Consider the following 24683-nt stretch of genomic DNA (forward strand, 5'->3'; position numbering starts at 1 on the left):
GAAAACCAAAACTCAAAAGGAAGGAATAATTTGTTTTTTTGAATAGTTAAATTACCACCATTAATGATAAACATTAAGAGAATGGGTAGATGCTCTCTTAATGCCATCTTATCAAGTTTAAACAATTTATCAGATGTTAAACAACAGGCCAACACAAGTTATGTGACTGAGACAGAAACATAATCAAAATTTAATGATCCAGGACATTTATACCAGTTGATCTAATAGTGACTTCTGCTTTCTTATTTCAAGAAAAACTACAGCTGGACATCATTTAACAGTAAATGCAGGCTGAAACAAAGGCAATTTATCACCACCTAAAAATCTGTAATTCTAAGTGTTATATTATTCCCAAAGTAACAACCACTACTTTACCTTCTCTGTTCTTGAAATTCCCTGACTTTTCAGATAGATTTGTACTTTGTATGATAGAAAAAAAGTTTACTTTGGGCTAATCAGCTGCATTCAGCACATTCACAGTAACTGATTTCACTTCTGAAAAGTGGTATTCTTTCTCCAGTCAACATCCTGTGAGTTTCTCTCTCCTCTACCATTCTTCCTACAACTTCTCCTCTTCTGTTCATGCTGTAACTGTGGCAAAAGTTTTCCTCCCTTTTGCATGAACTAAATGTAAATATCCATCTTCAACCCAGAGACTACTCTCTAATCTGAAATTCCAGGCTTATTACCAACACATTGCTTACTGTATCTTTATTTTCTGGCTGCTTTAGGTATTTTGCAAATCATTTTAGTAATGAAATAAACAAAAAACAGTATTTGTTATCCAAGGGCTGTTAAATTGTCCCAGAAACCAAACACAAATCCTTCAAAAGTTTTAACCCGAGTTGAAAGGAGAGGAAGCATCTTAAGTGTGAACTTCAGTAGCTTAGTAGATTTATCATTACCATGTAGTTCTTGCCCAGTTTGTGTAGTGAAATCTCTGTGCAGTTTAACATACATGACCTTTATAACTCTGTCATTCTTTCTACAGCTGTCTCCATTAACCTAGTATATCTTTATAACAGTGAAGTTTTTATAAAGAAGATCAAAAATCTAATTACAACTTTTGAAGTAACTACAGAAATTAAAATTAGAAATGAACACATCACTATCCATCAATACTCAAAGGTTATTTTAAAGTACCGTTCTTAAATCTATCTTCTTATTCTTCCTCAAAGTGACATAGGATGCTATTGTTGAAGACTCTGGTGTTGGTGATTTGGTTCTGGGTGGTACAACTCCAACAGGAAAATGTGAGCCTGCGAAAGAGTAAAGCAATATAGTAAGCACTATGCGAAACATTGCCAAAACAGTTTATTGTTTTCTAGAAAAGACACGTTGTCAGCCTTGAAAACTATTCTTCAAAAGACAGCAAAGATCTTAAAGCCTATCATGTCTGTCAAGGTACACAAGCAGATGACTAGCCCCTGGCCTGAGGTTTGGCTAACTGAATAGAACATGGGAAACTACTGCACATGGCACAAGAAATTGCTGGACATAAAGTATAAACATAAAAATTTTATCTGTAAGAAACAGACAAAAGTTAGATAGTGCCATGTGGAATGGCTAGATTTCACAGATGGTTAAGGGGGAAATACATGAAAGATGGCCAAACTTCACTGCTAATTGGACAGCCATACTGGGGACTTTTTGTGGAAGAGAGTTTGAAAGGCCAGCAGAGTGCCTAGGTAGCTGTATCAGTGCTACCAGTTACAGACAAGCTTACCTAGAAAATGATGTCAAAGATAGAAAATTTAGCAAAAGTAGGACCAATGGAGAAAACGTAATTATGGGTAGGTTGTTTATTTGGGAGGAAACAAAAGCTGTGAAAGGGATGGGGCAAGGCAGATGGGAAAGAACAGGCATGGGGCAAGAGAGAGGAGGGGGATTAAAGGGGCCAATTTTTCATAAACAAGTCATTTGTCAGTATGCTTGTCTGAACAAGCCCCATGCCTTAGCATTGCAGTCTGTCCTATCTTCTTATTAAACTTTACTCTTAAGTATTTTCCATGTGAACATGCTTTCCCTTCTGTGTATGAGTGTGGGAGATGCTAGCGATCTTCAAGGCAGGCTCACTTGTGAGTAGGAGACAGCTACAGAGAGATCACAGGTCTAGGGGCCAAACACGAGAAAAACTGCAGGTCTGTGATTTAGCTACTGGAGGGACCATAGGTCTGGACCTGCTACCAGGGGGAACCTTCCGTCTGTGAGATGCTGACAAACTCAAGACAAGACTAGATGGCAAGCAGAATACAAGGTGTGGGAGCCAGCTGTCCAAGAGACCTTAAGTCTAAGATTCAGACACTGGAGAGGCCAGAGGTACTGAAAGTTGACGGATGAAGATACCATAGGTCTGGCCAGCCCTTGGAGAGATTCATTTGTGTGTGGACACACATGTGTGCTCATGTCTATATGTGTATGAGAGCAGCTAGCACACCTTGAGTCTGGTTAGCTAGCGAGTGAGAATAGGATCATCCTGTTTGCATTGTTCTACTTTCATGCGAGTGCTGGTCTCATTTATGTGGTGCCTGTAACAGCACCAGTCTCAAACCTGCTTGCATTATCTGCTGTGGCTGTGCTTGTGCATAGTGGGACTATCTCCTCAGCCTTGCAGCTCGCTGTACTTAGGGACAGGGAACTGCAGCAGCCAGGCTCTGTCTGGTCAGGAACTGAAGTTACTCTATATCCTGATGTCCACTACATTCACTTTCTCGTATCCACCCCTAGTTTTTCTACTTAGAGAAGCCCTGTCAAAGTGTAATTAAGCTGGTAGAAAACTGAAGTAAGTTAAAGCTTACCAAAATATACAAGTATTATTAAATAACACATGCTTCATTTTTGCTTCTCGATACATGCAGGAAATCAAACTACTAAAAATAATTTTTCCTTCCTGATTTTGCCTAAAAAAATAGATATAATGTCTTCTTTGATAGTCAAATTATTTCTCCTTGTTTTTCCTGAAGTTGCACAGATTTTAGACGATATATTGACTCAGTGAAGGCTCAACTCTTTCTCCAAATTGTTTTGATAGGCTGACAAAATAGTCTGGAGATATCCGAATGCCAAATCCATTATTCAAAACAAAAAATATAAAGCAACAGCTTGGGTCTCCTTTAGACATAAAAAGGATAAAACAGCAGAAGTCCATTTTCCTTTTGTGTCACCTTTATGTACCACTCGGGTCATAAATATTCCTCTGCTTGCAGACAGCTGTAAGGGTTACTTTACATATTTACATACAACATTTCTCTCTGATTTCTGACATTTGAACAGAGAGGGAAATGGCTGACATGGGAAGTGTCTAGTACAGTAATGTGCATAAGGAACTAGAAAAAAATTTTAAATTTCCTCTGAAATTTACTAATTTTCAGAACCACCCTTAATAGGCAACTACATCATTTAAGTATGATTTCTTAAAACAGCAGGAAAGAAAAATTGCAGAGATGAGCTTCCTTTGAGTTTGTTTCCATTTTGGCTTATAAACTGTTAAGATAGAATAGCATAAAAATGTTTGTTGAAACAGCATACACACTATAAAAAAAACCAAACAACCAGGAATGGTTATATTTTTCCTACTGCATGGGGATTATTATAATTGAATGCCCAGAACAAGAAGTATCTGTTCAAAAATTCACATGCTCAAAAGCGTGGACTGGATGATAAAACACAGCTACAATAAACCCACTTCACTCTGCTGTTTAAGAAGATAGAAAACCTCTCGCTGCTTGCTACCACTGACACTATTCTCTCCCATGCCCCTAAATATTATTTATATTAGAAGAATTTTTATTATTGCTTTCCTTTACTGAGGACTGTTCTTCTACAAGTGGGCATAGTAAAATTACTTCTGTCTTTACAGAAGGCAACAGAAAGCAGATTGGGGTGCTCAAAAAGTATTGGTTTGCTTTATATAGTCAGCATGGGCTTTCTTATATTGTCTTGATAATTACTTTCCCTCTTGTCATAAATTACTATAAATAATCTGGAACACCACAGGTCAATAAAACCTAGGCATGTTGTCAGAAAGGCATTTTCCTCAAGTTAGGTGGTTGATGATTAGCAAATCTCAGATTAAACTTTGCATTTTCACCACCAAGTTAAAAGAAATTTAATATCTAGTTTAAGTGAACGTATACCTCAGCAAATACCATAGTGAATCTGAATTGACTAATTGTCTGGTAAATGCAAGCTTAATTATATCATAGGGCCATTCACACTGTTTACACTCAAACTGTATGCTAACCTTAGTTTTAAAAACCACCATTACCATGGTATGATGAAAATAATATCCTTAGATGATCATAGTTCTTGGTCAAATTCTGGCAGTGTTGCACCAGCCTGCTATGTACATGCTTAGTCAAACTACCAGAACAGAAGGCAGTGATCTTGCCGGCACTGGAAATTTCAACTGTTACAGTAAAAAAAACCGGTAGGTTTAGTTACTTTTTTAAAAAGCTCTTAATATGATTCTTGGGAGGTGTCCAAGCTGCTTTTCCTGAAGTCACCTTTAACAAACTATTCTGTGTGTTTTAACAAACAGAATTGAGAAGCACTTCCTGGTAAAAGACTCTACCAAGCAATTAGTAGCTTTTATGGAAGCTAGATGAAGAGAAGAATCTAAAGCATTTAGCAATTGCAAAGACCTTTATTGTCTGTACACTGAAAGGTCACGATCATTATTCCTATTATATCAGAGGACAGAAGGCAATTCAACAATTACAAGATTAAAAAAGAAAAAGACATTGTTTCCCTGCCTTATGAGAGCCTGAAAATTCTGTGGTGCTGCCTTTTTGGACGTTCCAGTGACATAACATCGGGAGCTTGATTCAAAAACTGAATAATTGTTCAAGGACAAGAACATAAAATGGGTAATTGTTCAAGGGAATGGTGTGTGGGGAATGTGAGTGATGTGATTAGACATGGTGTCAATAAGGATTTCAGGGTTGTTGGTGAGGATAATGTTTGATTTTTCTGCAGTGTAATTGACTGAAATCTTTCTCATCATATAATTAAATCATTATTTTATCGTGGAAACTGTTTCATCATATGAAGTAATGGACAGGCTACAAAAATATAAAAGATGATATAGCTTCTATAACACAGTTAAAGCTTTGTATTCCTTGTGAAAAAGGCTGAAAGGTTGTAACACCATGCCTGGGGACAAACCTTTAGCAGTAGATTCTGATTCTGATATCTGTTCCGTTTTTTCTTCACCATTAGACTCATCCACTTCTGCTACTGTAGTTAACTCCGGTTCACTCTTATAAAGTCTATAATCAGGACCCTGAGGAACAAGAAGTTATGAGGTAAACAGGCATTTTTGTAAAAACATTTATAACTTAAGACTGAAAACAGTTATTTTGTGATGACTCTGCTCTCATTGTTCAAGTGCTACTGCAGCAGTATTTATTTGTAGTTAGCTACAACATTTGCAGACTTTCACAAATTACAGAAAAAAATTGCCATAAAAATGCGGAGGGTTTTTTTTTTTTCTTTTCAATCATTTTCAGGAAACAAACTTGTGTAAGGCTTCAGCAAAAACTGATTCTGAGCCTAGTGTTTTATAAGAACTTGTGAGTAGAGGAATCTAATTTTCTGAAATTTACTCAGATACAAGCATCTAAGTCTTAAGACATTTTATATATGCGCAGAATACATGACAGGAAAATGTGAAGAGCAAATGATGGAGCTATAAATAAAACTAAGTAAACAAAAGTAAAAAACATAACACAAAAGTAGCCAGATGACAAAATAAAAATGGTGACTGTGCAAAGGTAGGGGAATGCTTCAAGAACAATGTGGCAGTTTAAGCCACTTACACAGTAAGATCCATTTCTCTGATATCCTTGAACTTGGTGAATCTTCTTTTCTTCTGGCAGATGTACTGGGCCCCTGCTATAACAGATCAAGGAGCTGCTATCACTGGGCAGAGGGGGGATTATGGGAGGATGCTCTGTAAAGTCATAGGACCGAGGGAGTGGAGGACGAGGTGGGACTACTTCCTCTTCCTAAAGATTGTAGAATAGTCACCTTATTTAGATGTGCACACCTGTTACAATTATTTATAACTTAAAAAGAAAAATATATTACCATAGCTACACCAGCTATATATTTTGGAATTAAAGGGACAATGTCACACTAAAAAAAAAAACCCAAGACAGCTTTATTTGTTTTTGTTTGTTTGTTTGCTTTTTATATTATTATTACCACCTAGACAGAAATACTTCAATAGCTTCATTATTCAGCTTATGAAGATTTTCAGTTCTAACACCTGCACTTTCTGTTGGACATGTATGAATTCTTTGAATCATCCGTTAAAAATTAAATTCAATATCTTCTTAAAGATTTTCAAATAAATTTTGACTTTTAGAAAATTCTGTAAGACAGATGTATATATATTGCATATACTTCAGATAACCATGACAATGTCCCTTTAAAACTGTAACTTCTAGCCAGATTTTCAGAGGAATTGAACATTTGGGAGCTCCCACAGTTTCAGCTGTTCTTGTGGGTGCTCTGGCCATCTGAGAACCAGGCTCAATATGTGAATAGACACATTCCCATGAAAAGTGCGGTGGGTAGAAAACAAATCCATAAATCAGGGCTTATATTTCTAGGGTAAGAGCCTAGGGAGAGGAAAAGGTGAGAAATGGAAAAGAGAAACATACCGGTGAGAATATAAAGACACAGAACAAATGGAAGTGTTAGAATTACTAGTGGAGATACCAGTCTTTAAAACTAATTCATAATGCAGTACTTTCACAGAAACATACTGAATACATCCTTCAGACATCCCAAACAATTATAATAATGTTCATTTTTATCATAGGTATATTAGAAATTCAGTGATGCTAAAATGGTAAATATGCTAAAACCATACCTCATTTTTATATTTAATAGCTGAAAATGTCCTTGATCCCATGATGCCTGTTTGGGAGGGGTGGGGAAAGGCATAGAAAGAAAGAGAAAAATTGTTTTCAATAAACAGCTTTTAAAATATGAACTACAACCTGTTGCTATCAAATATACAAAGCATCAACTTAGAATAGACAATCGCTTTCTTCTTTTTCTCAGCAATTGTACCATTTTTTCAGACATACAAAGCAACTACGGAACTTATCCTTCCAAAATGTGTATGATACAATCTCACTTCCTACGAGAAAAAAATAATCAGTTTACCTGCCTCTGAAGAGCTTCTTTGCTGTTTGTGTTTACTTAAACCCTCCATGACATCCTGAATTCTCCACAGTTCCTTCTGAATCTGAGCACGCTGTATCCCTGCTGACTCAGTCTGCCAGAAAATAAACAGCATATAGCCAATAAATTAGAATAGGCTGCAAGCAGAAAAAAACAGAAAACCTTTTTCTTTCTTTAGACTACACTGCATATCCTTTCCCAATGAAGGAAGATAAAATGCAGAAATGACAGACACTCTCCCATAGAAGTGAAACATTCAAATATTGTCAGAAACAGAAAGTGTAAGATTAACTAATTTCATAATGTGTCAGTCAGTTTGACGGCAACTTCCTTGTTCAAACTCCATTTAAGAATAGAATTGTATCTACTGTCTCCAAAGAAAATCCAAGCAAACTTTGCAAACAAGACCTACATACAACGAAAGAAATCATCAGTTCCAACCCTAAAATAGGTGGAGATAAACATGGTGTTTGCATACTAGCATATAAACTGTGGGCCTACTTGCATTCGTTATGCATGCTTCCAACGGCAAAACACAAATTTCTCAGCTCTTGGGCTTCCTTGTAATCTGCCTTTCACAGCTGCATAGAAAATCAATCCCTGGAGCAAACAGCCTTTAATGCCTCCCAGCATGGACCACACCCACCTGCCTATTCCAGCTAATGTATGCACGTGTGTATCTGTGTGTGTCTCAAAGAGCTCCTTAGACATTCAGAACTTACACTAACTGTCCAATCCTCCACAGCACAGCGAGATAACAAGATACACATCAGAACTCTCCATAGACCTGAAGCAACGCCTAGAATTTTTTTTAATTATAATCTATTTTGATAGAATTATTTAATTACATTTTTAAATATTCATTTATATGGAAGGATTTATGTGAATATTTAATACGACTGTCATAGCAATTAAGGTCTGAGAAAACTACCCCGTTTTGGACCCCATCACTGAAATAGAAAGAAAAGGCTTCCAGACACAGGAAAACCAGTTCAAAAAAACCAGGAAAAGACGAAGACCTCCTCAGAACTTACAAACTTTTAATTTCTTTTTATACCTTGTAAATTAATGCACATGTCCTCCTTTTTTCATTTGTGTAGTTTTTAAACAAAATAATAAAAACATGAAAGTGACTTAAGTGTATTTTAAGATCTATGCCACACCTGAATTTCTCCAAGTCGATCGAGTTGCTCCTGCATATGGTTCCTCGTTACAGTTACATCATACTCCAATTTATCATATTCTCTCCAAGCTCTTTCCAGTTCCTAAGTATATAACAAAAGAATTACAGATGCACATTCAAGTTAAAAAAAAAAAAATTATTTTTCTTTATTCAGTGGCATGAAACCAGGAAGTAATGCATAAATACCAGCAATAAATAAATATGTATTTTAGAGAATGCAATGTTTAAGCAGCTTTTTGATTTTCTAATGATACTGAATGGAATTCAAACAAACAGCATTTTGTCTTTTCACAAACAAAAAATATAGGCAAGAGCAAAATCTTCATAGCAAAAATCTTTATAGTCAGCAGGCATGTGGGTCTTAAGCTGCCCTTCCACCATGGCAGAAAACCCACAAAAATGGATGCAAATTTGTCTCTTTTATCACATAGAATACATATGTGTGAGTGCACAATACGTGTGTATATACACAGTGTATTATGAAAGACAAACGTAAGTCATCCAACCATGCCTGTAAGGTTACACCAGTGAATGCCCCAGGCCTGCTAATATGTCATTATTTTACATATGTGAAACTACAAACACCAGAAGGGAGAAGGTGCGAAAAGAAAATATTCTTTGAGGTCAACTCTACCATCTCACTTTTTAAGTCCACATCAAGCAACTTACTCAATTTAGCATAAATTGAAAAGTTAATGAGGTAAAGTACATCTGCAGGATTTCCTCTCCCCGATTCCCTTTTCCTTGACCAACTAATTCCTTTTACAACAGAGTCTAACATTCAGACTAAAACCAGTATTTCAGGGCCTACTTGATATCAGTTTCACCATAGCAAACCACTGGAATTTGACACTGAAATACCTTTTTGGATATATATGTAAGTAGGCAAAAATTATTTCTTTGCCTTGTCATTTCAGTGTAGAAACCATCATGAAGTGGAAAACGAGAGTAAATAGCAATAGCAATTTCCTTTTTTTTTTTTTTTAAGGTCTTTGAAAGTGCGTAACTTGAAAGAACTTTTAAATATAACGGCTCCCTATTAAGAGAGACCATGATGGTATAATCTTTTCTTCTTTTCATCCTGTAGCTGATATGGCTTAAAATAAGTCACCTATGTGATCAAATATCTGATGAAGTTTGCGCTTACTACTATTTTGCCATCACATAAAATAACTTATTTGCATTATTTAGTTCTCCTGTAATCAATTTTTCATATTATAAAGATGAAAATTACCACATCAATTAAAGTCAGTATGCACTCATTCCTGGCCAATAAAAAAACAAACAAACAAACAAAAAACCCCAAAAAAACCTGCACGATGAATAGAGTGAGAAGATCACTTTCCAGCTGCCTTTGACAAAAATACAAGCAAGTAAAAGAACACTGAGTTTTGTTGGAACGTAAAGAAAAGTAGCCAAAGACAACCCAATTAACAACATGAACATGAAGACAATCCTTTGACACTTCATTGAGTTTTACTGACAAAAACATATTACTTACTGCAGTAGCTCGCGATACTTCTCGACAAGTGCTAAGTAGTCCGTTCTGCAAGTCATCTCTCTGTAAAACTACATTTTGTATGGCTGCGGGATTATCTGCATTCATTTCTATCTCCTGACTTGCTGATAGCAAAGCTTGCTCAAGCGTGTACTATTATAATAAAAAGAATTATTTTTAATGTTCTGCATCATTGGGCTGATTTTCATTTTATTTCAGTTATCAATGTTCTGATAATAGGCACATAAAATAACATCCACTTTAGGTAATAAATACAATTGTCCTACTTTCTCCTTGTGTAGCTGTTGAAGCTTCTCCTCCAGTGCTTGTACAACTTTATCTTGCTCACATAAACGGCTAAGCTTAGCCTAGTATATAACAGAAAATGATTGCAATTAGGATTTCATTTTTAACATCTTCAGTAATCAAAATATAACTTGATCAAATCATTACATGAATCTATATAAAAAGTTATTAAAACAAAATATGAATTCTAAAATCATGAAGGCATAGGTCTCGCATTTTCAAATTAACCTTAAAAACCCTCTTAATATACTACGAAATAAGTGTTATTATAACTTGAAACAGCATGGCTCAAAACATAATTTACGATTCTACAGCTAAATCTTTACAACTTAATAATAGGTATTAAATACTGTTTTAATTTACATATTCCTCAGCATTATAAAGAATATTGTATATATTCACAGTCTTTCCCATAGTTTATTTCAGGTGGTAGTTTTTAATAGTTAGATACTAGTACTATCCATGTTCTGCTCCATTTTAGCTCCAATCAAGGCTTGGCTATGAGTAGAACTGTTCCACTCCAGCTCCAGCTTGAGCAAGTAACTGTTCAGTGCACTCTAACCCATTTGAAACAGTTTCCTTTTCTATTTGAACAACATTTTTGGTTCAGTACGTGTTACTCTGACTTTTTAACTCTTAAGAGAACACTGGAAGCCTCCTTTCTTTTTTACTCTTAAAATAACATCCCTTAAATCATTGTATGTACTCTTCGTTGCGTTGTGCAAGAATGGCTAGACATGCATATGTATGCATATACAGTATGATTATATGTGTGTATTTTTCACCATCAATTTTACACCAAGCCCCTTTTCTTTAGTAACTAGCAACCCAATACTTGAATGGTAACTATGCATGCCAAATGTCAGTTTTGGAGCATCAGTCATATTTCCTGAGAAGTTACATCTCTCATACATCTTATAACTGAACAACAACGACAGAGTTTTTCCCTTCTAAAGTAATTAATTCCTTTCTAGAAGCAATTCACCTTGAATAGACATACTACTTGAAATTTCAGCCTACAATGTAATACTTCCTGCAAGTTAAAGCTTATTACAAAGAGTCTTACGCCACTCAATTTCACAAAGCAATTTCTGTTGGTAATCACTTAAACGAAGTGCATTTCAAACCCAAAAGTCAAGGGGGAAATTATTATCAAAATAAAGAGACAAATACCAACATTTCCAAGAAAGAAGATGCCGAGAAGAAATACAAATTACTTACATCAATATCCAGCTCTTCAGTTCTATATTTGTATAGTGTACCCCTACATTCTTCTTGTGTTAACTATAAGGAAGAATAATATTGCCATAAAACAACTTAATTGGACTATGAAAATGAAACTACTGTTCATCTTAACAGTTTTAATACAGAAATCAGCTTTTGCTTGAAAGTCAAACATATCACATTGAACAATATATTTTTAGCCAATATATATTAATGAAGATAAGTAAATGGAATGTCAAGCAGACTGTCAGTAGAAAGTTGCATTAACTTAACAGACTATGTTTCTAATGCAAACTGGATTTTTAAAGATGTACAACTAACTCAATCAAACATGGATTATGTGGGAAGATTAAACTGCCAGAGTACACCTATACACAGTCATACATCACTATGTACGTTTTCTTACGTGCATTCTAAATACAGGGGCTCATTCTACTCGGAATTAACGATTCTAGGCCCACTAAGGTCAAGTGTATTCACAAGGAGGATATTCTGATGTGAATCTGAAATCAGAACAGAATTACCTAAGTATACAAAATACGTGTAAAATATCTCGCTACAGACATATGCCCAGTAAGTGTCACCAAATACCTTTTTGCCTACTTTTTCACATGGATCCCCCCCTTCAACAGAATATTGCCAGAAATGCCAGGAATGTAAGCCCTTTTATTTTATCTTTGGACGTAGGCAAACTTGTCTCCTCATGCCAGTCAGCATGTAAGGTATTCTCAAACTACTTTCATATAGCTCCTCTCACCAAGTTCTTAACTCTTTCAAGTCTCTGAACTGACCAGTAACAAGACTGAAAAAAAGTAGTTCCCCATTTTAGAATGGACTGTCACATACAGTAACTACTTAATGTCCTGTGCAGCAACTATTGGCACAACACTATCAACGTTTGTATTCTACTTAATTAAAAACATGTGTGCACTGAGTCCCAGCATAGATGATTTCCCTTCACATATCTGTCATAATTAGGTCATCGTGACTTAATAGTGCAAGAAAGACTATAAGAACACAAGTCTATGTTAAAGGACACTTATAAATAAAAGGACTAGGGAAGGGTTAATCAGACAAGCATTCCAAACAAATGTACATGTCTTCAGCACACTTAAGTGTTTCATTTCAAGACATTATGTCCACATACCTCATGCAAATGCACCTGGTGACAATTTAAAAGTATGTATAGTGCATTAAAACTGCAGTAACTTTCTTTGAAATGGACATTTTATGAAAATGAGCGTTGGAATATGAAAAAAGCCACAGCACTTTTGCACTTCATGAATGTCACAAAAATTAAGATATCTATTTAAACTTCTACAATTGCAGAGTTGCGTTTAACTGTTGATTTTATCACAATGAGAGAAAAATGAGGAATGGAAATATTTAAAAAACCCTCATAAACATGGCCAAATGTCTTGAACTTACAGAGAATACCTAGTTATATTTCACAACAGAAAGATTTTACAAAAGAAAGATTATCCCCTATTAGATAAATACATCTTCCCAAGACACTGATCAGCATTTTATATAGCTTGCCTGGAAAAATATAATATTATATTTTCAAGCCAGCATTTTTTACACTTTTTTATTTTTTAAAAAAGAGACACGTTTATTTTTTTGGCATTTCAACCTTAATTATAGCCAAGTTTAAAACGGCTTGCCAATTCAGCATCCCTATCCCTGCCTCCTAAAAGGAAGATATTTTAAGTATTCAGAAAACGAAAACACATTTTCAAAGAACAGTATACACGTACTAATGCTTCTTATTAATATCCTATCACACTTTTAAAACTGCTTCTTGCTTTTGTCAGCGGTACTAGTTTCCTACAATAGGCACTGCTGGAGAGACACTTCATTTCAACATTTCTACCGCAACATTTTATGTAGACTTAGTGCAAAAACTCTAAAAATAGTATGAAACACTTAATCCATCTCTGACAAAACAGCAGCTTCTCTTTCCACAGCACATCTATAAAACAGCTTAAGGCAAAGAGTGCTGAATGCTATCACATCCTACTGGAATTATAAGAGGAATTGCAGTAGACAAACTGCAATTACACATTGCAAGCAAGGTTAACAACCTCATAACCCTGGAAAATGCATTATAAGCTCCAACAATCAAATTATCGAAATGTATTTTGTCACATTCAACAAACGCCTCTCGCTAAATCATTCCTACAAACTTTACCAAGACAGTAATTTCAGAGAAAGAGTGCCACCTACCGAACCAATGACATGACTTGCTGCCGACTTCTACACTTTTCCTCGACATTTGCCTACTCAAAAATCCATTCCTCTTAACGTAGTGAAATACACTGCACAGCTCCCAAACATTAAGGAGCACAACATCCTAAATACGTACAAATAGAACTTACCATTTTTGAAAGGCAAACTGCACAGACAGTTTGGCCAAACACGTATTTTACATGTGAAAAGGTTAAATGACCTTAATTGAATCTCCAATTTAAATTAGAAATAATTTGTCATCTACTTTACAGTCCCACCGTACAGTCCCCATCTCCCTCTAACGCTGAATCACAGAAGTGGATCCACCACAATGGACACAATATAAGATGTCCTTAGAGGGAAATTTTTTCCCAAATAAATGCAGATTATGCAAATCTCTCTCTTGAGATACGAGGGATTAAACCTAGTTAAGCAGTCAATATTAAAAACATTTAAGTGACAGTATTATTTCATTACCTTATAAGATGTTTTCAGATTCCACTAACCATGTATGGCAGGAAATTTCACACCCTGAGAGCACACTAAGTATCTCTGCAAGATTACTGCATTTAGGAAATTAAAACAGGACGACCTAGCACATTTTGTGGGGAGCATGAGGTTAAAGTCAGACTTCCAAGTGGCTTTTTTTTTTTTTTAAAGTACTTTTTACTATCAGGAAGTAGAGCAAATGGGCATTTACCCCACAGTAAGCAAGATTCTCCTCTAATTTTGCATGATGCGACAGATAACATTTCAAATACAAATTGGAAGTATGAGATTTTTAGCTCAAATACAATCATGTCGTGTTCATAACAAAACCTGAAAAATACTTCTACCTACACATCTCAAAATCTAACATGCATAACAATTTAAATATATGCAGCTTCTATAGTAATAATAACAACAACAATAATTAGCAAAAAGTATGCCATAAAGAAGATCTCCCCATCCTTACAGGAGCAAAAAATCAAGGACTATTTTTATACATTTTTAATGTATTAAGAACAATTATCCAAGCAAAGACCTGGATGTTAGTTTGTTGCACTCAGATTTTCATTTCTGCCTCTTTAGGAAACTCACACACATAAGAGAGGAACTGAGGATAATTCTACTTTTTAAAATGAGCATATGCTCCCTTAGAAAACAAGATTAACACTCCTCACCTAGTATTAGAAAGAAACAAAAAACCCCAAGGCAGAAATAGGTCCAGGCTGTAAAAAAGCCTCTCTTTTTCCTATCTGAACATATGGAATCATTGCCTTGGCTTATACTTGTAAATTTACGGTACTGTCTGTAGAGCAGACTGAGGTAAGTCACAGTGATTTAAAAACTATGAAGATGTAACAAATCACAAATAAAATTGTCTTATAAATAACACATTTGAAATAGTCTATATTTTAGCTATTTTACTAATGAACCATTAATCATTACAAACAAACAGGAAGCAAGACACCTCAATCTTTAACTAAATAGAAGCTTTTCTTGCTTTCCTTTGCTTAATTGTAAATGATCTCAGTCATAAAAGTGAACTGAATAAACTGAAGCAAAGAAAGATCCTTTTCTCTATCCACAGGAATGGTTACAGTCATCAGAAACTAGTTTATCATCTTGACAACAAAACAGGTTTCGGTCGCTCACACAGAGGCTTCTCCCAATTGTCTACATCTCTTTAAAACTGCAGTGGGAAGGATGACCGGCAAAAACAGGGGGGTTTTTTGAAGAAGAAATTATATGTTGTTTAAGCATAACAGTGTATTTTTAGCCTTTCCTGGAAGTCAGTTAATGCAGTACTTTGTATAGGAAACTTAATCTGTGAAAGCAGGTGGTCTTGCTGTTCTCCAGTTTATGCAATACATGGGTTCTCCTGCACAAGCCTGCCAACGTTGCAAACACTCTGACCTGAAGAGACCACATCTCTAGTGACAAAAGGTTATTCAGCTTTCATGACCTGTTAGATTCACTGTTTCTTTGACAAGAATATCAAAACAGGTGCTTATTCAGTGTCAAAATACAAAGCAGCAGGTATGTCTACGAGGTGAAGGCAGTGCTGTGTAGCGATACCTTAGCTGACAGCATAGCTTCGTCAAGACAGCACTCTGAAATTTATTGGTATCCCTAAATAAGTGGGCAGACTAGCCCAGGCACAGCCATACCTCAAATGTGTCCATATTAATATTAGAAGCTGAGCTAGTTTACCCTGACACATCCAAAGCACCTCTGTTCATTATATGTATGTTGACTTATTTGTCTTACATACTTTATCACAGAAAATTGATTTGCTTTAAAATATCATGACAGCTAGGCTTCTTTAAAAAAAAAAAAAAACAACCCCAACAAAAACCAATTCCATTTAGGGCTTGAGGGCACCTTACTTCTCTCATTCCTCTCACAAATAGTTCCTTCACGTTCCATGTCAAAGGTCCTATTTTGCACATAGGAGCATGAACTGGCTGATCCTGAAATCAAAGTCACTCACAATCCAACTTCCTTAGGAAAGCTGAGATTTTTCTTGCAACTTTTCTGGATCATAAGCAAATCTACAATGTGGAGTTGACTTCCAGAAAAATGAAACATGAAATTAAGCTGCAGCATTTTTAGAAACATGACAAAGCATTAATCACTAATGAATGACTGTTTGGCATAGCAGAATGTCTCCTTTTCTTCAAACTATGCAACCTTTATATGTCAGTCTGGCTCACAAGGGCATAAATGCATTTGTAAGCAAACAGGTATATTCCCTTCTGACTGGCAGTCAGAATCGCACACCTCATCTGATGCAAAATACCATAATCGTTTAAGGAAGAACAACATCTTTGTTGCAGCTGAGGCTACGAACTTCTTAAACATTCCTTGATGTGACATAAACTATTCAGTTAAGCCCCAGAAACCCTAAGACACTGCAGTGCCAACAGGTATGTATTGGCCATGCTCATAAGTTAATGCAGGTCTCAACTCACAGACAATATTTCCATTCACATTTCTGATTCTTCTTCCATTTTACCATTTACAACCATCACTAGATACTGTGTTAGTGTGCATGGTTAAGTCTGCTGTGACTTTATGAACGGACACTGCCTTTTGGATTTACAGTCCCCAGATCAAAGTAATTTTGATCCTTCCTTTCTTCAGTGGCTAAAGGCTTGGTAGGTGCAAACAAAAACTTGTAAATCCACTTCCTAGAACAAAACAAAATTGCCAGAAATGACCAGGGAAACACCACTCACATGCTTTTGTAGTGGTCAAAAGAAAGAAGCACCTTTGAACACTAATTGCAGAGAATCATGCTAAGACAAATGTTGGAAGCTTATTGGAAGTTTTATGAATTTACTGGACACCTGCATAAAACATCAACTAATTAAATTGTCTAGACAGAAGTAGTTATTCAAAAGTGTACATTTAATACTTAACAACAAAAACGCAGCAAAAGCCATGCTAACAATATTGCAGCATTTTATAAAGCATGGATGACTTGTGGTTTTCCAAAGCAAATAAGAGAAACACCAATGTTATGAATAAATCTGAGGAACAACCAAAACTGTCACTAAGGAAAATTTTCGCAGATGATAAAGCAATTTCATTCACTATCCAAGACCTTACTTGCTGGTACAGTTGCGGTCTTAGCGCCGAGTTCTCAATCATAGTGTGAACCATGGTGATTAAAGGTTCATTCTCTTTCATCTATTTCAAATCAGGAGGAGCATACAGCAAACATCAGTTTACAGCATGGCTAGATTTGAAAGACGACACTGTAAAATATAGCCTCTACTTTAATTTTTTCTAATAATGCAGTAGATTACATTTTATCCCATGCTTTTTATATATTCCATCATTCAGTAATATCAACATCTGAAAAGTTTAATAATATCAAACAAATGTATCAAAAACACATAAATGCTCAAAACCAATATAGTATTTATTCACCAACATTCTCCCTTTTTAAAAATAAAAATGCTTAAAACAAGCCCAGCTTTGCACAATATTGAAATGAAAAGTATTATCAGATTATGCAATAGGAACACTCAAACTTTTACCAGAAAACCTTTTAAATTATAGATTTAATAAGTCGCTGTACATTAAAGTGATATAAGCATTCCCAGTCTCTGAATATTGAAATGAGGTTTAGACTTATGTTCATGTATGACAAAATGTGTTTATATACTGCACTGATTTATAAACTTAGGAACTTAGAATTATTACTCATTGTATTTATCCACACCCATATATGGGTGTGAAACTATTTCAGAACTGGTCAGACATTTTCCATGATTAGTATTTATTGATATGTATGTAAATGTTAAAACCAGATACTTTGATTATTACACTAAAAATTGCATACATTAAGGATTTCAGAAAAAGTATGCAACACAGAAAATAGTATGGGATTTTTGGTTTTAAAAAGGAGACCTTCCTAACAGCAAGGGAAAAATTATGAAAACAGATAGTTTTCCTCTCCAAAAGAAACTGAAAAGTCACTTAATGGGCAATCCCCCTCTTATTTTTGTTGGAAACTTTAGCAATACCTGTTTCAAGTACGGTTACATGGGAAGGAAGTGTGTGTATGAATATTTATGATATTTTACTCTGTCTCTATGTATATATATATGCACTCACCATGAATTTTCATGGCAAGGTTTTGTTTCACAGATTGAAATGCAACAAAAAGCCTGAGTTTTTGATGCCTTTTGGAATTTCTTGTCCCTAATTATTGAGGAAAAAACCCTAACTTGTACATTAGGAGAAGTATTTTTTTTCTCCTTATAGGAAACACATTTTTATTGTTATAGATAAAGGACCTTTTTGTTGTTGTTGTTGTTTTTTATACATAGTAAAAGTCTGGTCAGCTGATAAGTTAATCATTCAATAAGGAGTACCTTATCTTAAGAAGGCAAGCTTATGACGCTCTGTTTGTTCAAGGCAGGGAAAAAAACAAGCAAGCCCTCCCATTTGCTCCATCATCTGCAGTATACATAAACAGAAAACTAGAACTGACACAAGAAGTTGTTCTCTCTTTACACTAAAATTTTGTCCAGAGAATGGGTGCACCAGGTGATACTAAAAGATATCTCAACAGTAAGGGCAACAATAAGGTCCAAAGCCAAGCAATCAAACTATAGCCCAACTGAAATATTTGTAAAGAAAAAATTGCTCTGAGGCTGAAATATTTCATAGGAGTATACTGGTTTGGATACATTTTTATTAGGAGGATTTCAACAGCTTCAGGCTCTTTGGCTAATTCTTTTTTACGATATTTCAAATTTTTCCTTTCTCATCAGTAACAGACAACACCAGAATTAATTTCTGTGGAACTGTTCAGAGATTATTTTCACCCAGATTAGAAAAGAAGTGAATTTGCTGAATGGTGTCCTGAAGTAATGTTTTGTCCTCCAGCAAGCTCCAACTTTGATTTATAGGACTTCTTCCAATATCTTTACTACCCTTGGTGCTAAACCATGCTTATCTAGCACTGTTTGCAAAGGCCAGATATTTTCAGAAAAGCTCCAGTTCCTTAAGCCCTTATGGAACAAAGATCAAAAACCAGATAATTGGTAAAGTAATGCCAACCAAGGAGCCTCTGTAGCAGTCAAATACAGCAGGCTTTTTTCTCCTTTAGGAAATAACGTTTCCAAAAAAATACTGACATTTAACTACTGAGAAGTTAAGTTCTTGAGGTAGCATGTATCCGTCACAAACCTTCCATTAACTAAAGCTAGCTCACACACAAGGCAATGCATATTGAAGAACTGGCAAAGTAAACTGGAGTTATGTGGGACAGAATAGCAAGTCCCATGCTCTTAAAGTTTAAGAGAATATTTATTTTGCATTCTTAAAGCATTATTATGAAGCTACTCCCAAACTGAAATTGGACACTATTCACATTGAATAAAGAGCTCAAGGAAAAATACTTATTTCTGTTATGAACAAAGCCTTGATTTTCTCTCACTTCTAAAAAAAATATATATATATAATTTTTGTACAGTAAAGGATCCTATGTATAATACTAACAGTATTATACTCAGAGTCTTTCCAACTAAAGTAGTCACAGAAATCGGGATTAAGATTTTCACGAGCAAACTGAAGTATGAACTGCCTGATGCCACGCAGCAAAAACAGTGGTAAAACCAAATAAAATCCAGCAGTCTTGGCCGTATCTTGTAAATAACTCTTTCCAGAAGTGATGCTTCATCTTTGCTTTTATCTTTACTGATGTAGCATATAAAAGCATTTTCCAGTTGGAAATAATGAAAAAACCACCTTCTTGACATATGATGTCTATGAACAGATACATTATTTATGAGCTAGCATCTGAGTGGGTATTCTGTGTTTTAAACTGTAAAGCTAAGCTAGTACAGTTTTTCTCTTCCTTCCTTTCCCTAAATTCTCTTCCGTGTTTGATAATACCCCACACAGATGACATTTCAGTATGTGCTGTTCTGGTTGCAGTGATCGGTTGGAATAGTGACTCTGTACAAGGACAGTTGACTTCACTGATGAGGTAAGACGGTGTTATGGGTGACAAAACACTGAGCTCAGATTGGCAGTTTTATTCATTTCCTCATAAGCTTCCTGAAGGTAAAAGCAGTGGCAATAGGACCTGACTAAGCTTTTCTCCCACCTTTTCTCTGTTCTTTAATCTTCTGCTCAGAAAAAGAAGGAAAAAGCACGTTTTCTTCCTGCCTCTGTTTTACAGCAATGCTGCCTCCAGGGCAGTCTTTTTCACCCTACAGAGCCCCTGCTCTTGAGCCTCCCTTCTTCATCTGAGGAGGGAAAAGGGAAAAAAAAGCAGCAGAAAGAACAGTAGTGGCTGGGTCAGCTCACTCTACCTTATCCAGAAAACCTGAAAAATACAAGTAAGGAGTAGTATCCTATATGTTGCTACAATAGGACATAGAATTTTAGGCTGAAATACAAGATATCAGATATAATACAGGACATCTGTCAGCTTTATCCAAACCCCCTTGTACTATTCCAGCATCCCTTAATTTACTTCCTTTTTCCAGAAACACCTTCAGTGTCTCAGAAAGAGGGTGGTGAAGAGAAAACAGAAACAAAACACGAAGACAGTATGGACATTGGCTGTGGGACCTTCACACCTTTATTTGACAACTTCTTGTTCAAGTTCTGTTTATTTTTATGCACCCTTTGGAAACTGAAAGAAACTAAAAATGAAAGTACCAGCAGAAGTATAAATTCCTTAACACCTCAACTATCTACATAAATAGCCATTTCGCAAAATGGAAAAAAGATTAAATTAAATTTAGTAGAGCTTCTACTGTGACAAACCAACCTGGGATATACCTGGGATCAATATGACAACACGCATGGGGAGTTTTTCATAGATAACTTGAGCTCAGTAGAAAAGGGTTTTTCAGCCAAAATAAAGTTTTACTATCCACGTAAAATTCAGAAGTGTACTAGAAGACTGGTTTGCTGGAATTCTGTAGTAACAGAAAGATTCAAGTGGGACCTCCTGCCATGGCTTTATTTACAAAGCAGAAAAAAGCGTATCTAGCTTTTGTTTGGGGAAAAAAAAAAAAAAATGTTCCTACTTTTCAGTACTGTTATTGTAATTACTGGGTACAAATACATTAAGGAGGCTGCTAGCTTGGATTTAGTAATATACAATAAGTGATCCCTTAAAATTTGATAATGCAGAAGACTGAGATTATATGTGCTCTCGTAACATGTCCCATATTGGCAAACAAATCATCACTGCCTAGGGTTGCTAGGTTGCTAGCAATGTTTAAAGAACTACTTCTTAAAAGGCAAATAAGTCTCTCGCCCACCTCTCTACAAACCTTGAGCCAGCAGAGTGGTTCACAACCTCACTACAAGAAAAGAAAAGAAAAAAAAAAAAAAGGATGCCTGACAATCATTCTTTTGGCCATAAGACATCAAAGAAATCATATGGCTGGATATATGTGTGTCAATATCTTCAATCTTTTTTTCCTCTATCTCTGAACTCCAACAACAACAACAAAAATTCTGAAAGCAGAATACAAAAACATCAAAAAGTGTAACATAAGAATTTCTAAGCATCTCAAAGGAAACAGCAGTACAAAAAAGAAGCATGACAAAAAAGGCTATGGGATATTCTTGAGTCTTGATAAGAAGGCCACCTAACAAGTAGACAACAACTTACTGCAGCAGCATAAAAGTTACCCTCCCTACAAATGAACTTCAGTCTGCCTGAAAATTCACTTCTGCAACCTCAGTACAAACTTACTAATTATTGTTATGTACAGTACTGAATTCTTTGTGACCAAAAAGGTAACAGTTGAAGATAACAGGACTGGAGTTCTACCACATGCTCTAGGCAAAGCAGGTTTTGACGCTATTTTCAGAGATTAAGTATGAATAGAAATACCTAATTTAAGTACACTGGACATTTAAAATTCAAAGAGGGCAAGTGATTATGCAAGCTGGTTACAGATGCGGATAACAAGGAGGAAAGGCCTCACTTAGGTTAAAAGAAACTGATTTTTTTTTCTTCCCAACATGAAGGAAAACTGATAATGGACAAAGTAACAAAAAGATATAAATGAGATACCACCCCTAGAAGCAGTGGTACTCAAAGCAAAAAGACTCTCAGGGGCATTTACTTCATACAGGTAGGTAGCGGTATTATATTAAAACAAGGGGAAGAAAGAAAAACTGATTAGAAACTGGGACAAGTATTCCAACCTGTTCTGCCATGATTTTGTGATTAAGGTAATATATTTAATGATAATGATTTCTTACTGTAAGAAGTGCAGTGATTTCTTGAATCTCCAGTAGGGGTAATTATGGCACATTTATAAGATTTAGACACTTCCCTAAATTAATGTTTATCACATCACATTACATTTCTAAATTTTATCTGATGCAAGTAAAAAGAAAGTCCTTTTTACCACTTTGCATGTTATACATAAGCAATTCTCTCTGTTTAATCACGTCTATTATACTGACAAGCTTGGCTAATCAATCAACAGCACGGTACATAGTTTTACACTTCACATGGACAATTGTCCTTTCTTGGCAATGAATTACATTCTTGAAGACAAAATTATTCCCTTATTCCAAAACATTATAAACTGGAAATATTTGAGTTGGATGAAATATTTTGTCCTAATTTAGCAAGCAGAGCTTTTCCCTACTCTTTTGGGCTTCCTGCAGCCCCTTAAGACAAGACAGAGATGTTTAGAAATGCATTACCATCTAACTGAATTGGTCACAATTCACACCTTGTTTCCAAGAGATAATAGGAAAATAGTGACTGAGTGAACCAAGGGCATAGGACCTAACAGTTCCATGAACAGTTGGTTTTAAGGGTAAGGCTGAAAACTTTCATTAGAAGGAAGAATATTAGAAAAAGAAAAGCTTTAGTAATTTTTATATTTTTAACTAACAGGCACCCAGTTCCTTATATTTCTTCTAAGCACTTATGACTGTCTTTTGTAAGTGCTAGCAAAAATTTCTCATTTAAAAACTTCTCACACACAACTTGTACAGAAGTCCCATTTGATCATGTAACAAAGCCATAAAAAGAGGTATGTGATAGCCCCAATTCTTTACATGGCAATCAATTATGTTAGTGAAGGCAGAATTGTACCCTCACTCTATAAGTTATCAGAAGTTGTAAAGAAGTAGAATCTTATTCTTATATAAATCTTTAAGAAATAACTGAGTAAAAGGAGAAAAAGTAATGAGCCATACTATGATTTGTTTAAAGCATTTTTTCATGTTTGACCACCTTTCATTTAACATCCTATAGAAACAGCTAACTCTTCTTAATTTGGAAAACTAAAATTATCAGAAGTACTAATTTTCTATAAATTGCATGTGTGTCATATGACCTTGGAAATATATTATGACTTTGGTTAAAGATGATAAAATGCTACAGTTAGTGTTATTATAAGAAAATGAAGATCAGAAAAAATAATTGGTGAGTGGCTACTGTATTCTGATGAATTTTAAATTGAGAAGGTTTTTTCTGTTACATGTCAAATTTGTAATTGATTAAGATAATTCTGTGCTACTTAAAAAGGGCACATATTAAATATCAAACTTCATAAAAAGCACTGAAAATCCTTCTCCCCCAAATATTTCCAGCTTGATAGGAGTAGGCAAAAAGCATTAAGACATGTAAACACACAAGAAAATTGCAAATCCCACCTGATGATCCAAATATATGGCATTCCTTTGAAGGTGATGCGAAAGAATCTCATTCTAGCAGGCAGCAGTCAGGGGGAAAAAAGGAAAAGGGACAGAAGGTGCAGAATGCATGAAAAGAGCTTTAAAAGATGTAAACTAGACAGTGATCTTTCTGTTTGACACAGAAATATAATACTGCTTTTATCTGCCTTTTTTGGTGAACTGTTAACTAGCTTAGAGCCCAAAACAGAAGTGATGAAAGTTTGCCACGAATCAGACTTTGAACTGTTACATTATATTTTGGTTCTACGTATGAAATACAGTAAACTCATGTAAATGTCTACTACACAGACAACTATAAACCCTTTGATAAATCTGTTTTAAACATGTCCTGATTTTCATACACAGATTACAAATAAGATTGGATGATATAAGGCAGTATAAACAATAAATTAATCCCATGATCTACCATTACTAATTTTGATTATAACAATAAGTTAAAAACCTTTAAACTTAACTACAATATATTTTAAAATATTCCTATGTAATTTTGACTCAGCTAATATCAAAAAGGTCAGAGTAAAGCCTCAAAAGGTTAATAGCAGAACATCACATACACAAAAAAACAATGTTACTCTATTCTACTCCCATAATAGTCAGAAAATTTTGCACTAACAGTACAATGCAAACTTTGATTAATGAATGACTACAAGTTAGTGAGAATGGTACATGACACACATTGCTTTATAGCTGACCTTTGGGCTGCTGGCCTCAAGTTTTAGTTGCATGAGCTGTGCTAGTGTGTGTTCCCGGATACTACTCAGTTCAGCTTGCTGCCGTCTCAGCTTTATTAGCAGCAGCGTGAGCTCCTCTGGCTGAAGGAGTGCAGTGTGAGAAGCCAAAGAGTAGAAAAAA

At 35.3% G+C, this 24683-nt stretch overlaps 1 protein-coding gene across 30 annotated transcripts in view; it reads right to left on the bottom strand.

The window, feature by feature from the left end:
* PLEKHA5 (pleckstrin homology domain containing A5) overlaps positions 1 to 24683 on the bottom strand; it is a 168977-nt gene that overhangs the window by 10848 nt on the left and 133446 nt on the right. For 7 of the 30 annotated variants that reach the window (XM_074871477.1, XM_074871472.1, XM_074871476.1 and 4 more), the window contains 12 exons: positions 24524 to 24643; positions 23790 to 23843; positions 17235 to 17315; positions 11406 to 11468; positions 10166 to 10246; positions 9882 to 10031; positions 8361 to 8462; positions 7180 to 7291; positions 6881 to 6927; positions 5820 to 6008; positions 5167 to 5284; positions 1144 to 1259 (listed from right to left, as the gene is read on the bottom strand). In XM_074871477.1, the coding sequence (XP_074727578.1) occupies positions 1144 to 1259; positions 5167 to 5284; positions 5820 to 6008; positions 6881 to 6927; positions 7180 to 7291; positions 8361 to 8462; positions 9882 to 10031; positions 10166 to 10246; positions 11406 to 11468; positions 17235 to 17315; positions 23790 to 23843; positions 24524 to 24643 (1233 nt within the window). Of the gene's footprint in view, positions 1 to 1143; positions 1260 to 5166; positions 5285 to 5819; positions 6009 to 6880; positions 6928 to 7179; positions 7292 to 8360; positions 8463 to 9881; positions 10032 to 10165; positions 10247 to 11405; positions 11469 to 17234; positions 17384 to 23789; positions 23844 to 24523; positions 24644 to 24683 lie in introns of those variants that run through there. The other 23 variants (XM_074871491.1, XM_074871507.1, XM_074871490.1 and 20 more) reach the window with 12 other exon arrangements.

This window comes from Strix uralensis, chromosome 5, assembly GCF_047716275.1.
Source record: "Strix uralensis isolate ZFMK-TIS-50842 chromosome 5, bStrUra1, whole genome shotgun sequence".
In the NCBI taxonomy this organism is placed as follows: Eukaryota; Metazoa; Chordata; class Aves; order Strigiformes; family Strigidae; genus Strix; species Strix uralensis.